We start from the raw sequence: 15278 nt of genomic DNA, 5'->3' as shown, positions 1-15278 counted from the left end.
CTTTCCTTAGTACCCCAGAGATGTTTCCAGGGGACTCCCTTTCCAGTCCTGAAATCGGGTGTTAGTCATTTGTGCTACATCACTTGGTCTCCTCACTGATAAATGAAAAATCACGATTTTAGTATTTGTTTTCACCTGGGTGCTTTTAGAAACAGGGTAAGAAGCTCCTACTTGGTATTTCTAAAGAAATGGAAGTGTGGCTGTAAACTTACCTTCCTCCCCCAAAATGTTCCCAGTTTGCGAACTTGGAAGGACAGAGCAGTGAGAATAGAAGATTGGCTAACAAAGAATCTGTGGCATCTACACACCAGTCTGCAGTGTGATGTGTGCGTTGTTGTTGTTTTCTGCTCAGAAAGTGGCACGGCTAAAATTAGAGAGGACTCCGTGTTGTTTTAGTGCAGCTGTTCCCAAGGGTATTTTTAAATTTTATCTGCATGCCTTCTTCCCATGCATGAAAGCTGAAGACCTTACGAACCCCATAAAAACTCATGAACATTTACAGTGTGAGAAGTTGCATTCTAACTGCTTTCTGGTTTTTTTTTATTTTTCCCATAGGTCTTTGCTTCCATTATGACAAAGAGGACTCATGATGCCCCCCTCTTCTTTGGTGTTCTCCACTTGCCATCTTGCTAGGATTCTGGTCAAGAATGAACATAGCGGCTGTGTTCAATGCCTTGCTAGTGTCTGCCCTTGCAGCGGTACTGTGGAAATATATCAAGCTGCGAGACCACATCTCTGTGCTGGAAGAGGAGCTAGTCCTCACCCGCCAGTCCCAGGAGCTCTTGCAGGTCCGGGTCGACTACCATGCTGCACTCCAGGCCCTGGTGGAAGATGGCACCCGAATGGTGTGCACCGGCAGGATGCACACCGATCGAATCTGTCGTTTCGAGTCGCTGTGTTATTCCACGGAGGCAGAGGAGTTTGTCTTCTTCCACAGCAATTACTCTGTCATGCTTCCCAACCTGGGCTCCAGAAGGTTCCAGCCTGCCCTCCTTGATCTGTCCTCCGTGGAGGACCACAACACGCAGTATTTCAACTTTGTAGAGCTGCCGGCTGCAGCATTGAAATTTATGCCAAAGCCGGTTTTTGTCCCCGACGTGGCACTGATTGTGAATCGGTTCAATCCGGACAACTTGATGCATGTCTTTCACGATGATCTCCTCCCGATCTTCTACACCATGCAGCAGTTCCCGGATTTGGATGTGGAGTCGCGGTTGTTTTTCATGGAAGGGTGGGGGGAAGGGCTACACTTTGAGCTGTACAAACTGCTGAGTAACAAGCAGCCGCTCTTGAGAGAGCAGCTTAAAACCCTCGGGCGGCTCCTTTGCTTTACCAAGTCGTACGTGGGACTGTCAAAAATCACAACATGGTATCAGTATGGCTTTGTTCAGCCCCAGGGGCCAAAGGCCAACATCCTGGTCTCTGGCAACGAGATCCGACAGTTCTCAAAGTTCATGATGGAGAAGCTGAATGTTAGCTCGGAAGGAATGCCTCATGAGGAATATATTATAGTGTTCAGCCGAACTATAAACAGACTAATTCTAAATGAGGCAGAGCTTATCTTGGCGCTTGCCCAAGAGTTTCAGATGAAAACCATTACAGTTTCCCTAGAAGATCATACGTTTTCAGATATCGTTCGCTTGATCAGCAATGCGTCCATGCTAGTTAGCATGCATGGAGCCCAGCTAGCAATGTCTCTCTTCCTGCCAAGGGGAGCCACTGTTGTAGAACTCTTCCCTTACGCTATCAACCCTGAACATTACACCCCTTACAAAACGTTGTCTACGCTTCCAGGCATGGATCTTCAGTACATCGCCTGGCACAACACTGAGAAGCAGAACACTGTGACCTACCCAGACAGGCCCTGGGATCAAGGCGGGATTGCTCACTTAGACAAAACCGAACAAGACCGCATCATGAGAAGCGCCGAAGTTCCCCGGCATCTCTGTTGCCGAAACCCAGAGTGGCTTTTCCGGATCTACCAGGACACAAAAATTAACATTGCCTCCCTTATCCAAGTGATCAGGCAAACAGTCAAATCGAAGCCTGGGCCCAAGAGACAGAAGTGGGCTAGCGGGCTCTACCCGGGCAAAGTCCGAGATGCCAAATGCCAGGCCTCTGTCCAAGGAACCACTGAGGCGAAGCTCTCTGTGTCTTGGCAGATCCCTTGGAACCTCAAATACCTGAAAGTCAGGGAGGTGAAATATGAAGTGTGGATACAAGAGCAAGGAGAAAACACGTACATGCCTTACATCTTGTCCCATCAGAATCATACGTTTTCGGACAACATCAAGCCCTTCACGAACTATCTGGTGTGGATTCGCTGCATTTTCAACAAAAATCTCCTGGGACCCTTTGCAGACGTGCTGTTGTGTAGCACGTAAACGGCCACCCCGTTTGGGGGGACGCTGCCCCGGCAAGTGGGTTAAAGAGAAACAAGCTGGTCCAATCATTCTGTAGTCTTGAGAGAACTGAAAAGGACTACAGACCATGTTAGTGCCTAAGTGTCCATTCGATTGCATTCAGTGTGTCTTCTCTTCCCTGTGTGGAATTATTTCCAGTTGGTGTGTAAAGGGTTTTTTTTTTTTTTAATGGTCTTTGACAATAGCCTACAGGTATGAATCTATAAACTGGCAATCCGAATGGCAGGTAATTGTTGGTAAACCTTGGTAAATGTTTGAATCTCTCTTATTTGCGTGATAAAATATTTTAACCCCAGCTTTAAGCTGGAATTTAGTTATGTCACTGGATGGGCAATTTCTGTGTATTGTCCAATGTTTAACTTGAACTCCTCCTCTCCCCCCCCCAAAAAAAAAACCCCTTCACCTGTACCCCAGAGCAAAGTATTTGGTGCCAGAATATTCATTAAATTGTTGGAAACCAATTTAACTACTCTGTCTTTCTTTAAGAAGCCTAAAATGGGTATTTTTTTAAAAAGAGTCGCTATAGCTTAGTGAAGAGTGAATTTTCCGTGCATTTTAGTTTTAGCATTATTGGTTTGTTTTACACCTGTTAGAAGAATAATTGTGAACACAAGGTAATGGTTCTTGTAGGTTATCCGGGCTGTGTGACCGTGGTCTTGGTATCTTCTTTCCTGTTCGCCAGCAGCTGTGGCAGGCAACTTCAGAGGAGTAACACTGAAGGACAGTGACACTGTCCTTCAGTGTTACTCCTCTGAAGATGCCTGCCACAGCTGCTGGCGAAATGTCAGGAAAGAAAATACCAAGACCACGGTCACTCAGCCCGGATAACCTACAAGAACTGATGAACTCTGACCATGAAAGCCTTCGACAAGGTAATGGGTTGGGCCCAGCACATTGTTTCTGCAGGCACAAAGACTTCAGCCTATGGGCTTTCATGACTCCCCCCAAAAGTAGGGTTTCGGGGGCAGGCGTATTTTCAGCTGCTGTGGGAGGGATGAGCCATTGAAGTTGCACTCTGTAGGTGGAAGTTTTTGTGCCTCTGGAAAAGCTGCACTAGGTCTAGTTTGAAGATTAGCATGCTGTTTTTGGAAATTCAGTGGGTTGGATCCATCAGAAGAGTTCACAGAAGGTGCTGGCCGAGGGGATCTTTCCTCCTCTCCCAGCGACCCGTCCTTTATCCCAAACTCCTCTGGAAGGATTGGGAGAGCCTCACGAGCAGAATGCACCACAGGATGGAGGGCAGTGATGTCTATGGGGAACCAAATAAAATTGCCTCTTTTCTACCCTTTTCTATGAGCTGTGAACAGGATAGGGGCAAAGAGACGATTTTGCTAGATTCCTTTGCCAACACCTCCTGTGAGCTCTTCCAGTGGATCCAACCCAATGTCTGATTGTGGTCAAGAGACAAAGTAAAAGCCAGAACCTCTGGGAGTGATTCAGGATCTTGATAATAAAAGCAGAAAAAACAACAACAGAAAAATAATTAAAAATATGTATGGAACAAGGGTGTGTAACTGGGACAGATAGCTTCCTGTTCTGCCCTTCAGGTATCACAGCCAATCCCTGATCCCCTGGGGTATATATAGGGTTGCCTGGTCCCTCTTCACCACCGGCAGGAGGTTTTTGGGGCAGAGCCTGAGGAGGATGGGATTTGGGGACTTCATGCCATAGAGTCCAATTGCCAAGGCAGCCATTTTCTCCAGGTGAACCGATCTCTATCTGCTGGAGATCAGTTGTAATAGCAGGAGATCTCCAGCTAGTACCTGGAAATTGGCAGCCCTAGATATATATAAATTCCTAGAGTTCCAGCCAAGGAGCCCCGTGGCGCAGAGTGTTAAGCTGCAGTACTGCAGTCAAAAGCTCTGCTCACGACCTGAGTTTGATCCTGACAGAAGTCGGTTTCAGGTAGCCGGCTCAAGGTTGACTCAGCCTTCCATCCTTCCGAGGTCGGTCAAATGAGTACCCAGTTTCTGGGGGTAAAGGGAAGATGACTGGGGAAGGCACTGGCAAACCACCCCGTAAACAAAGTCTGCCTAGTAAACGTCGGGATGTGACGTCACCTCATGGGTCAGGAATGACCCAGTGCTTGCACAGGGGACCTTTACCTTTAGAGTTCCAGCCAGTCAGTGGCTATGGATCCCCTAGGGTTGGGGGCGGGTTTAGAAGGCAAAGACCAAGTCAGGTTCTCAATTAGGGCTCCACCAGATATACAGAGGACTAGGGATCAAATTGGGATAGGACTAGATATCCTGTGTTAGTCTATCTTAGGATGGCAGTAGGTTAGAGATGGGTGCTAGTATCAAGGGAGAATCCTGAGACACCAGCTGACCTTATTTTCAGCATCTGAGTCAAGGAGTGACCAGCCTGGGGAAGGGCAGGGTCTAAAGAGATCAGTTCCATACTTGAAATGTCTCTGTGGGCCTGGTGAAGGCACTAGGGAAAGGATCAAAGATTAAGTGAGCCAGTCCTGGATGACATCACTCCATCTTTGTCACCAGGAGAAGCAGCCTGCCAGTTCTGTAACCGTGGGCATGGGTGTGGCATTGCAGCGGTTCTTAAGCGAACTTCAGCTCAGCTGAACTGTGGGAAACATTACATTTTTCCATTTTGCTTGTCAAGCAAAATAAGCTGTTGAATACTGAAGAGGCAATAAACACATTATTGTGTTGTTAAAATAAGGGGTCTGTGTGAGTCAAGAAGGGGGGAGTATAAACCATCCTTTGAAACCTGGGTGGCCATCCATTGGTCCTTGCAATAACTTCTGCAAGTTATGCAGCCTTCTTAATTTCTACATTTGGCTTTATTGACTTCTAGCCACCAACATGCTTTTATTGTACCCAGCGTGGTCTAGTGGTTAAGTATGGTGGGACTGTAATCTGGAGAACCAGGTTTGATTCCCCATTCCTTCCCGTGAGACCTGCTGGGTGACCTTGGGCCAGTCACAGTTCTCTCCGAACTCTCTCAGCCCATGCAGAAGCAGGCAATGGCAAACCACCTCCAAATGTCTCTTGCCTTGAAACCCCTAAGTCAGCTGTGACTTGACGGTGCACACTTGCACACACACACCCTCTGCTAGTCAGAAGAAGAGTTGGTTTTTATATGCTGACTTTTTCTACCACTTAAGGAAGAATCAAACCGGCTTACAATCACCTTCCCTTCCCCACAGCAGACACCCTGTGAGGTAGGTAGGGCTGAGAGAGCTCTAAGAGAGCTGTGACTAGCCCAAGGTCACCCAGCTGGCTTCATGTGTAGGAGTGGGGAAACCAACCCGGTTCACCAGATTAGCGTCTGCCCCTCATGTGGAGGAGTGGGGAATCAAACCCGGTTCTCCAGATTAGAATCCATTGCTCCAAACCACCGCTGTTAACCACTACACCACGCCATTGAAGGTCATGACAGATGGAAGAGTTGACCCTTCCTGTCAAAGTAACACTTTCAGTTTTGCAGTTTTTGATTGATAGTGGTATGATTAAAGACTCATAAGGAGGCATTTGTGCAAACTGGTGGCAACATGATTTTAAAGGTAGTACTGGTTTTGTTTCTCCACTCCTACATACAAAGCCAGCTGGGTGACCTTGGGCTAGTCAACAGCTCTCTCAGCCCCACCTACCTCGCAGGGTGTCTGTTGTGGGGAGGGGAAGGGAAGGTGATTGTAAGCCAGTTTGATTTTCCCTTATGTGGCAGAGAAAGTCAGCATATAAAAACCATCTCCTCCTTCTAGCTCTGCCATTTCACATCCTTTTGTCCAAACCAGAAATGGCTCACACAGTATCAAATGTTTCATTGTGCACAGTCATTGTGCAAATGTTACCATAGGTCAGTATCCCCATACACACCTGCTCATTTTTCCTTCGTGATGCTGAATGCTTGTAGAAAAGCTTTTCCCCGTCCCGCCCCTGACCACTGTAATATGTTACTGTTTAACATCTGGAGCTTAGCCGAGAGGAACCGGTGTAGATTTCGATTGCCGTTGCTCGGTGTGCCACACTGAGAAGGAGGAGAGGGTTTGCTGAAGAATAATGACATCCTTTGGGCTTTCATTTATCCATTAGCATCTGTCGGCTCTATCAAGTTCTATATTTATATTAGGATTAATGAGATCAGAAGAGACCCCTGTGGCTGTCTCTTTTTTTTCTTGTCGGTTCCAGGAGGCCGACTCGCTAGACGGGGCCCTGCTTCTTGCAGAGGTAAGTCTGCCTCTTTGGTCCATCGCTTCATGCTGCAAGGAGGATCAGGATTAATTATTCTTCCATACAACAAATTTTCCCTCCATGTATAAAAGGCTAGCTGAGCCTTATAGCCAGCGTGGTGTAGTGGACTCTAATCTGGTGAACTGGGTTGGTTTCCCCACTCCTACACATGAAGCCAGCTGGGTGACCTTGGACCAGTCACAGTTCTCTCTGAACTGTCTCAGCCTACTGACCTCACAAGGTGTTTGTTGTGGGGAGAGGAAGGGGATTGTAAACTGGTATGAGACTCCTTAAAGGTAGAGAAAATCAGGGAATAAAAACCCTCCTCCTACCTGCCAGGTGTGTGATATGAAGGATCATTCAGTATGCGGATGATAGAGTAAAGGACCTGCAGTCTCAAGCGATGCAGTGCAGAGGCAGCTTTCTCATTTCGGTCATAACTAGGTGTGTACCTTAATGCCTTTCAAACTGCGTCCTAAAGGTGTTTTACTGGTGATACACAATTCTCTAGCACTGGGGCTGTGGTTCAGTATCAGACGACATGCTTTGCATGGCTCAAGGTTATATCAGTGGTAACAACAGAGAAGGAAGCGGCCCTCCAGGAAGCCAGAAGACTAGGTCAGAGCCAGGACCATCCAGAACATCCAAAAGGCAGGGATTATCAAATGAAAATTATCTGGAACGTATCACTCCAGGTAGAAGGATATAATGAAACATAGGCCAAAACCAGAATGTAATGATCTTTGTACAATAGGTCCTTCCAAAACATAGCAAAAGAAATGACATAACTGAGCAGGTGGGCTTCCGCGTGGCATCTCTGCATTCTGAACTATGGCCTGAAGGCCATGGAAGTTGAAGTGTCTGAAGCAGCAGGTCTCAGTCTGTGATACACAGGGAAAAGAATGTGCGAAGCACCAGAGGTTGCAAGGCGTTTACCTAATCACTTGTAGCTACTCCAAAGTTTTACAACATAGTAGTAACAACAAAGGTTCAATTAAATTGCAAAACATGTATTACAGTATACAAATAATGAGCAAACGCAAAAAGCAAAAGTGTTGATAATATAACACCCCAACAGTGACAGGTTTGCCGGCTAATGTCCCATTTCAATAAGTTGTAAAACTTTGGAGTAACTACAAGTAATTAGATAAACCACTCACCCACCCTGCAATATATTAAACCTGTTCTGCTCCAATGCCCTTTTTACAACGATATAAGATCACACTACATTCTCCCTGTATTGTCATCCTTCCCTGGGAGATCTGAAGAAGCTAAAGTTTCCCTTCTCTTCGCAGTCTCCTCCTGGGAGATAACCACACAAGTAGCCAAATTTTGCCTTCGGTCTTGTGGGATCAGCAAACGGCTGATGGAAAATCGAACCCCATAGGTGATCTTTCTTCCTCCTATTCAAATAATCTTTCCCAGAACCATTAATAGTTTTACTATTTTAACCTAACTTTTAATTTTTTTAATCCAGAGCTGATCTTGCATCGAAATAAATTTGATTAGATTAGATAAATGCCTTGTAACCTCTGGTGCTTTGCACATTCTTTTCTCTGGCTCCTATCAGAGGTTTCTCCCCCTTCTTTTTCTCTGTGATGCTGGACAGTCTCTGATAGTCAGGGAAAATAATATTGAGCTAGGTGGTCTAATGGTGGGACTGTACAAAGAAGCATCCTGTGTTTGTTTTCTTGAAAAGTAGTGGTCTGCAGAAGTCTATGAAGACAACAGCCTGAGCCAGAAGGTTGGTGGAATTCCATGGAACGGGTGGGCCACCAGCAATGCCAGAACCAGAACCCAAAGCGCCTATACCCTAAAAAATTCCCATTGCTACAAGCAGCTCTACTAGCTCAAATGCTTTAGGGTCAGGATACCAGTTGTTTTACATCCTCTCAGAATGTGAGTTCAGTTGTACATATAGGGAAAGCACCTAGACAAGTGGAAGAACAAACTTCTTTTGAAGGGCTTGTGTGCTCGACAGTTCTATACTAGAGAGGCTTTTCTTGGGATGTTTTAAGGGAATGTGATTCACGAGATGAAAAGCTCCCACTTCTGCTTTGTAGCACAGCCTTGAAAGGGCTGAAACCACAGCAGGGAATAAACTGAAGTCAAGACCCTTAGCTAAAGCCTTGAGATTGGCTTTTGCTAGATCAAGGGTCCCCAATCTTTTTTGAGCCTGTGGGCACATTTGGAATTCTGCCTTGGCATGGTGAGTGTCAAGGAGTTCCAGCCCTCAGTGCCTAGCTCCGAGGGATGGGAAGCTCCTATCTGGGTCAGAAAGCAAACAACCTTGCCACTTGCAGGGCACCTTGCCAGCCTCTGCCAGGCAAAGGGACCCAACTAGGCAAACAAAAGTTGCTGCTCACACAAGACGCTTCACTCAGAGAGCTTCCCCTCTGAGCTTAGCGGGTAGATCTGCCACCAGCCCTTCAAAAGGATTACACTTAGCAGAGCCTAAGGGCAAAGCTTCTGCCAGCTATTTAGCACCACAATAGCAAACTCACCCTGCAAGGTAGAGACGCAGCAGGGGGAGGTTTTACCTTCAAAAGAGATTACAAAATGCGGTAGCAAGCCGAAGGCTTCAGACACTTAGATTTCGCTTGGAACCCCCAAAAGCAAAAGTCACAAACGCCAATTTAAAGGCTAACAAGTTTATTAAGAAGAGTGCAGTTTCATAGCAAAGGTTCAGAGAAGCAGACAAGCAAAAATAACAAAAGTTTTTCTAACTACACATTCAGCTTAGGTAGGTTTGACAAGGCATTCAAAATTATACAATACCAGTTACACAAGAGGTTTCAAGTCAGCATAGGTTGGTTGGTTCGAGTTCCAAATCATTCCATCATAGGTTCCCCCTAAGAGGACAAGAAAAGCCAAGTGTTGGTGGGCTCAGGGAATGGACCAGCCATATCCCAAAAGACACACACTCTACAAAGCACCGTGGTCTACTTTTATGCTAGAACGTCAAAGGCTTGGCCAGTACCAATTGAAGATCAAACCATAATCATAAACCATTGGTTGATTGGATTGCAAATCACATTCAGCTGGCCATGTCAAGAGTGCAGTTTGACTCTGCAGTATCAAAGGCACCTGTGACATGTCAGCCGCGATAAGGGTGATTGTTGCTAGGGAGACAAACGTCCTTCAGATGTCTCCGGGACGAGGCAGGAAGGGGGTTGGTGATCTTTCACAGCTGGTTGTAATCTCCACTCCCTAAATACCTCTCTCAAAAGTGAAACCTTTCCCACGGTTGTAAAAAGCTGTAAATTGTAAATTAGCCGAGGCCTGGTCTCCTGGCCTCCCAACATTTTATATCGAATCATAGCTGGCCACAAGCCTGAACCAATGTTTTCAGGACACAAAGGAATCATGGGAGTCATGTTCCTTTACAGTGGGCACAGCAACAAATGACAGGAGGTGGTAAAAGGTAAAGGTAGTCCCCTGTGCAAGCACTGGGTCATTCCTGACCCATGGGGTGACGTCGCATCCTGACGTTTACTAGGCGGACTATGTTTATGGGGTGGTTTGCCAGTGCTGTCCCCAGTCCAACTGTAAAATGATTGTCATAGCTTAACTTCAGTAACACAGTGCAGATCCTTGTGCTGGCAGCTGCTGTTAAAGAAACGTTTTAAAAAATCTGCGTAGCCAATCGAATCTCCAACAGTCAGAAGCCTTGCTGGGCAAAAGCCCTACCTGGCCCCACCCACTTCCTTGAAAAATTGGCGACCACCAGAAAAGGTGTTGGCGGGTGCCATAGCGCCCATGGGCACCACATTGGGGATCCCTGTGTTAGACAAAATTATGATTATGTACACCACTGATGTTTTTAAATCCTAGCCATTGCATTTTTTGTTGGAAGTGAAAGACTTGGCAGTGTCTCTTAGCCTGAGACTTCAGATAGGGACTATAGAGAGTCAGAGAGACAGATCAGGGGGCTAGAGCAACTGCCCTATGAGGAGCTGTTCAAACACTTAGGGCTGTTTAGTTTGGAAAGAAGGCGGTTAAGGGGAGACATGACAGAGGTCTATAAAATTATGCATGGTATGGAGAGAGCATGGAGTCATCTGCTGAAGCTGGAGGGTGACAGATTCAAAACTGATAAAAGGAAGTATTTCTTCACACAATGTATAGTTCAGTTGTGGAAATCCCTGCCCCAGGATGTGGTGACGGCTGCCAGCTTGGAAGACTTTAAGAAGGGAGCGGACATGTTCATGGAGGAGAGGGCTATCCATGGCTACTAGTCAAAATGGATACATGATGCATACCTATTCTCTCCAGGATCAGAGGAGCATGCCTATTGTTTTGGGTGCGGTGGAACACAGGCAGGATGGGGCTGCTGCAGTTATCTTGTTTGGGGGCTTCCTAGAGGCACCTGGTTGGCCACTGTGTGAACAGACTGCTGGACTTGATGGGCCTTGGTCTGATCCAGCATGGCCTTTCTTATGTTCAGATTGGTCAAGACCCTGAGCATCCTTCCTTTCTACTGCTCTGATGCTACCCCTTTGATGTGTAGATTTCGCCAGCAGCTGTGGCAGGCATCTTCAGAGGAGTAACAAGTGTTACTCCTCTGAAGATGCCTGCCACAGCTGCTGGCGAAACGTCAGGAAAGAAAATACCAAGACCACGGTTACACAGCCCAGATAACCTACAAGAACCATATCACTATTATTGTAGGATTTAGTGTGTGTGTGTAAAGTGCCATCAAGATGCAGCCAACTTATGGTGACCCCTTATGGGGTTTTCAAGGCAAGAAACTTACAGAGGAGGTTTGCTGGTGCCTTCCTCTGCAAAGCAACCCCAGTATTCCTTGGTGGTCTCCCATCCAAATACTAACCAGGGCTGATCCTGCTTAGCTTCTGAGAGCTGATGAGATCAGGCTATACCATGCTGCATTTCCTCCCAGGATTTAGTTTATCTAAAATATCTCTATCCCTCAATTTTTTTAAAGAAACTTTAAGAAAGTTTTAAGAAACTTTTGAGACAGCAAGAAACCTGACCTTTCCCCCAAGGAGCAGAAAGTCATTTTCAGAATGAATTCCTGGGCAGAACTGATCCATCAGCTGCACAGGGTGGTACCATAGGTCTCATGGTACATTGAGTGATTAGAATTTTCCCAAGGCCCTTCAGAGAGCTTAATAACTTAGGAGGAGCACATGTATCAAGAAATACAATAAAGAATGCACACATGTTAAGGAAGGACCGTACCACTTCAGAAGGCAAGTGGAGAATAGCATGATTGAACGCTTCCCTACATTTTAAGAACATAAGCCCTGCTGGATCAGACCAGTGGTCCATCTAGTCCAGCATCCTGTCTCACACCGTGGCCAACCTGTTACTCTAGAGAGCCAACAACAGGGCAATGAGGCCATGGCCTTCTCCTGATGTTACCTCCTGGCACTGGTATTCAGAGGCTTACTGCCTCTGAATGTGGAGGTTCCCTTTATTCACCATGGCTAGTAGCCACTGATAGGCCCACCTTCCCTTAAAAAGTTGCACAAGAAGCTAGAACATCAAGGAAAAGTCACATTACAGTGCCATTTTAAGCAGAGCTATACAATGCTAAGTCCAGTGATTTAGAAGGATGTAACTCTGTTTAGGATTGCAGTGTTCATGATATTCTCTCATCTACCATGATAGTGCAACTTCAACATGAGCCTGATAGTTTGTCTGTTTATGTGTTTCATTTAAATATTTATAGGCTGCTCTCAGAACTGGCATTTTTTGAGGTACAATATTAATAATGCAGTGCAACCCATACAAATGCTTTACATAATTAAAATACAAACCTACAGCATAAAATTGCAGCAGAGAAGACCAAATAGCTGCACCAATAAAAGTCCTAGGAGCATAAGAACAATAAATGCAGCGACAGCAGAAGGGAAGGGCATAAAAAAACACACCAAGCAACAGAAAAAGACTTGGGAAAATGTAAGTGTTTACATCTGATTCAGAAGCGGGCATTCCCTGGAATGGAGGGAGGGAGGGACTTCTACAAGCAAGTTGCCACAAGTAGAAAGACCCTGTCATTGGAATCCATCCATTTTTCTTCTGAAGATGGGGACACAGAATCATAGAGTTGGAAGGGACCACCAGGGTCATCTAGTCCAACCCCCTGTCCAATGCCGGAAATTCACAACTACCTCCCCCACACACACCCCAGTGACCCCTACTCTATGCCCAGAAGATGGCCAAGATGTCCTCCCTCTCATGATCTACCTAAGGTCATAGAATCAGCATTGCTGACAGATCTAGCTTCTGCTTTAAAACCTCCAGGGAAGGAGAGCTCCCGAGGAAACCTGTTCCACTGAAAAACCGCTCTAACTCTAATTCTTCCTAATGTTTGGCTGGAAACTCTTTTGATTTAATTTCAACCCGTTGGTTCTGGTTCAACCTTCTGGGGCAACAGAAAACAACTCGGCACCATCCTCTACATGGCAGCTCTTCAAGTACTTGAAGATGGTTATCGTATCCCCTCTCAGTCGTCACCTCTTCAGGCTAAACATACCCAGCTCCTTCAACCTACATCACAGGGCTTCTGAAGAAGATCTAAATTCCTACGTTGTGCCAATCTCAACCTTTCAAAAATGCAGTCTCAAATAGGCACGTCGAGAATGCCAAACCATAGGTCATCTTAATGCTTAAGCAATTTTCCTTTTCCTCCTCCCTGTGAAATGATACCTGTTTTTCCTTTTTGCTAGACTACAATAGGCCTTGCAATTTTATTGCACACCTACCCACTTGCTTGGATTACTTGGAATAAGTAAAATAAAACGATTACTTGGAATAAGCCACAATAACATTGGTCTTTTAAAATGGGTGGTAAAGCATGTCGGCTGGCCGCTAAAATGCAGCAGATTTATTTCTAAAATATTTTGGTTCCCCGTGCATTGTAAAAGGCGGTAGGATTAAGGCGTTAAAGAACATGAAATTTTCCCCAGTGGATTTGGATTAGAAGTGTGTGTTTTGAAATACATCCAACATTTTGACTGAAATCCATCTGTGGCGATGGAGGTGTGGAAGGCAGCCCCATCTGTGTAAAGAACCAGAACAGCTTTGCAGAAGTCCTATTTTCAAAACACATCCTGGAACAGACCTGAGACCAGATAGAAGAAAAGGGGACACACCTCACAAATACATGAGCTTTGGATCATTTTCCATGAATTTAAAAAAGCCTGGTGCCTAAGTAGGGTTGCCAGGTCCCTCTTCACCACCGGCAGGAGGTTTTTGGGGCAGAGCCTGAGGAGGGTGGCGTTTGGGGAAGGGAGGGACTTCAACGCCATAGAGTCCAATTGCCACAGCGGCCATTTTCTCCAGGTGAACTGATCTCTATTGGCTGGAGATCAGTTGAAATAGCAGGGGAGCTCCAGCTAGTACCTCGTGGTTGGCAACCCTATGCCTAAGGACAGTACTGAGCATTACAAGAAACATGAGCCTTTTGTGTCAGGGACCCCTACATGATGTCTAGCTAGGGTTGCCAACCTCCAGGTATTTGTAATAGCAAACAAAGGGCACCTATGGCGAAAAGCATGAAACTACTAATACTTAGCAGTGAAAATCATGTAATTAGAACAAAAATAACGACAAGGACAAATACACACTCCCAAGCTAATACAAGGTAAGTGTCAAAACAATTGTGTGGTCGGTACAGTCCAAGAATGCCAAACAACAAAGATAGGTTTCCGGTATAGAGTCCTATTTCGCATAAGCTTTTTCGATTCTGGCAGTCCCGCGATGGTCAATCACAATTCCAATTATGCGAAATAGGACTCTCTATAAGTGTTTTGACACTTACCTTGTATTACCTTGGGAGTGCGTATATGTACTTGTCGTTATTTTTGTTCTAATTACATGGTTTTCACTGTTAAGCATTAGTAGTTTCATGCTTTTTGCCATAGGTGCCCTTTGTTTGCTATTACCTCTCCTCTCGGGGCACTAGCCTTCCAGTTTGATTTCCAAACCTCCAGGTGCTAGCTGGAGATCTCCTGCTATTACAACTGATCTCCAGCCGATAGAGATCCGTTCACCTGGAGAAAAATGGCCGCTTTGGCTATTGGACTCTATGGCGCTGAAGCCCCTCCCCAAACCCCGCCCTCCTCAGGATCCACCCCAAAAACCTCCTGCCGGTGACGAAAAGGGACCTGGCAACCCTACTTCTGCAGCTGCTTCTTCCCCCTGCTGCCACTGCTGCCATAGTAATTGACACCCATGTACCTACACACACACACGTGCACCAGGCGAGGAAAGAGGACTCAGTCCCTTTTGGGAGCTGGACTGGCCACATCATTCTTTCTCTTTCTCCCTCTGCTCTTTAGCAGAATAGAAGGAATCCGGTGGCTGCAGTTTGAGGTGGCGGGCACTTCCGGGAACTGCCCAACAGTGTCCAACCCTGCAGCAAAGCGGAGGACTCTAATCTGGAGGACCAGGTTCGATTCCCCACCCCTCCACATAAAGCCTGCTGCATGATCTTGGGCCAGTCACAGTTCTCTCAGAACTCTCTGAGCCCATGCAGAGGAAGGCAATGGCAAACTGCCTCCGAATGTCTCTTGCCTTGAAAACCCTACGGGGTCACCATAAGTCAGCTGTGACTTGATGGCACACACAAACATACCTTTGGCCAGTGCCTTGATTTATAATACTACCAATGCTTGTAACTTATTGCTAGGCAGCA

The 15278-nt window shown here is 46.1% G+C and overlaps 1 protein-coding gene across 1 annotated transcript; it reads left to right on the top strand.

Moving 5' to 3' along the window:
• Positions 1–578: 578 nt before the first annotated feature.
• POMGNT2 (protein O-linked mannose N-acetylglucosaminyltransferase 2 (beta 1,4-)) lies at positions 579–2580 on the top strand. Its single transcript, XM_056857762.1, has one exon. It carries the CDS (start codon positions 648–650, stop codon positions 2382–2384), a length of 1737 nt encoding a protein of 578 aa, XP_056713740.1. The 5' UTR covers positions 579–647; the 3' UTR covers positions 2385–2580.
• The last annotated feature ends 12698 nt before the right edge of the window (positions 2581–15278 follow it).

This window comes from Euleptes europaea, chromosome 11 (genome assembly GCF_029931775.1).
Source record: "Euleptes europaea isolate rEulEur1 chromosome 11, rEulEur1.hap1, whole genome shotgun sequence".
In the NCBI taxonomy this organism is placed as follows: domain Eukaryota; kingdom Metazoa; phylum Chordata; class Lepidosauria; order Squamata; family Sphaerodactylidae; genus Euleptes; species Euleptes europaea.
Note: the sequence above shows the minus strand (reverse complement) of the source record. Positions and strands in the feature narration are given on the sequence as shown.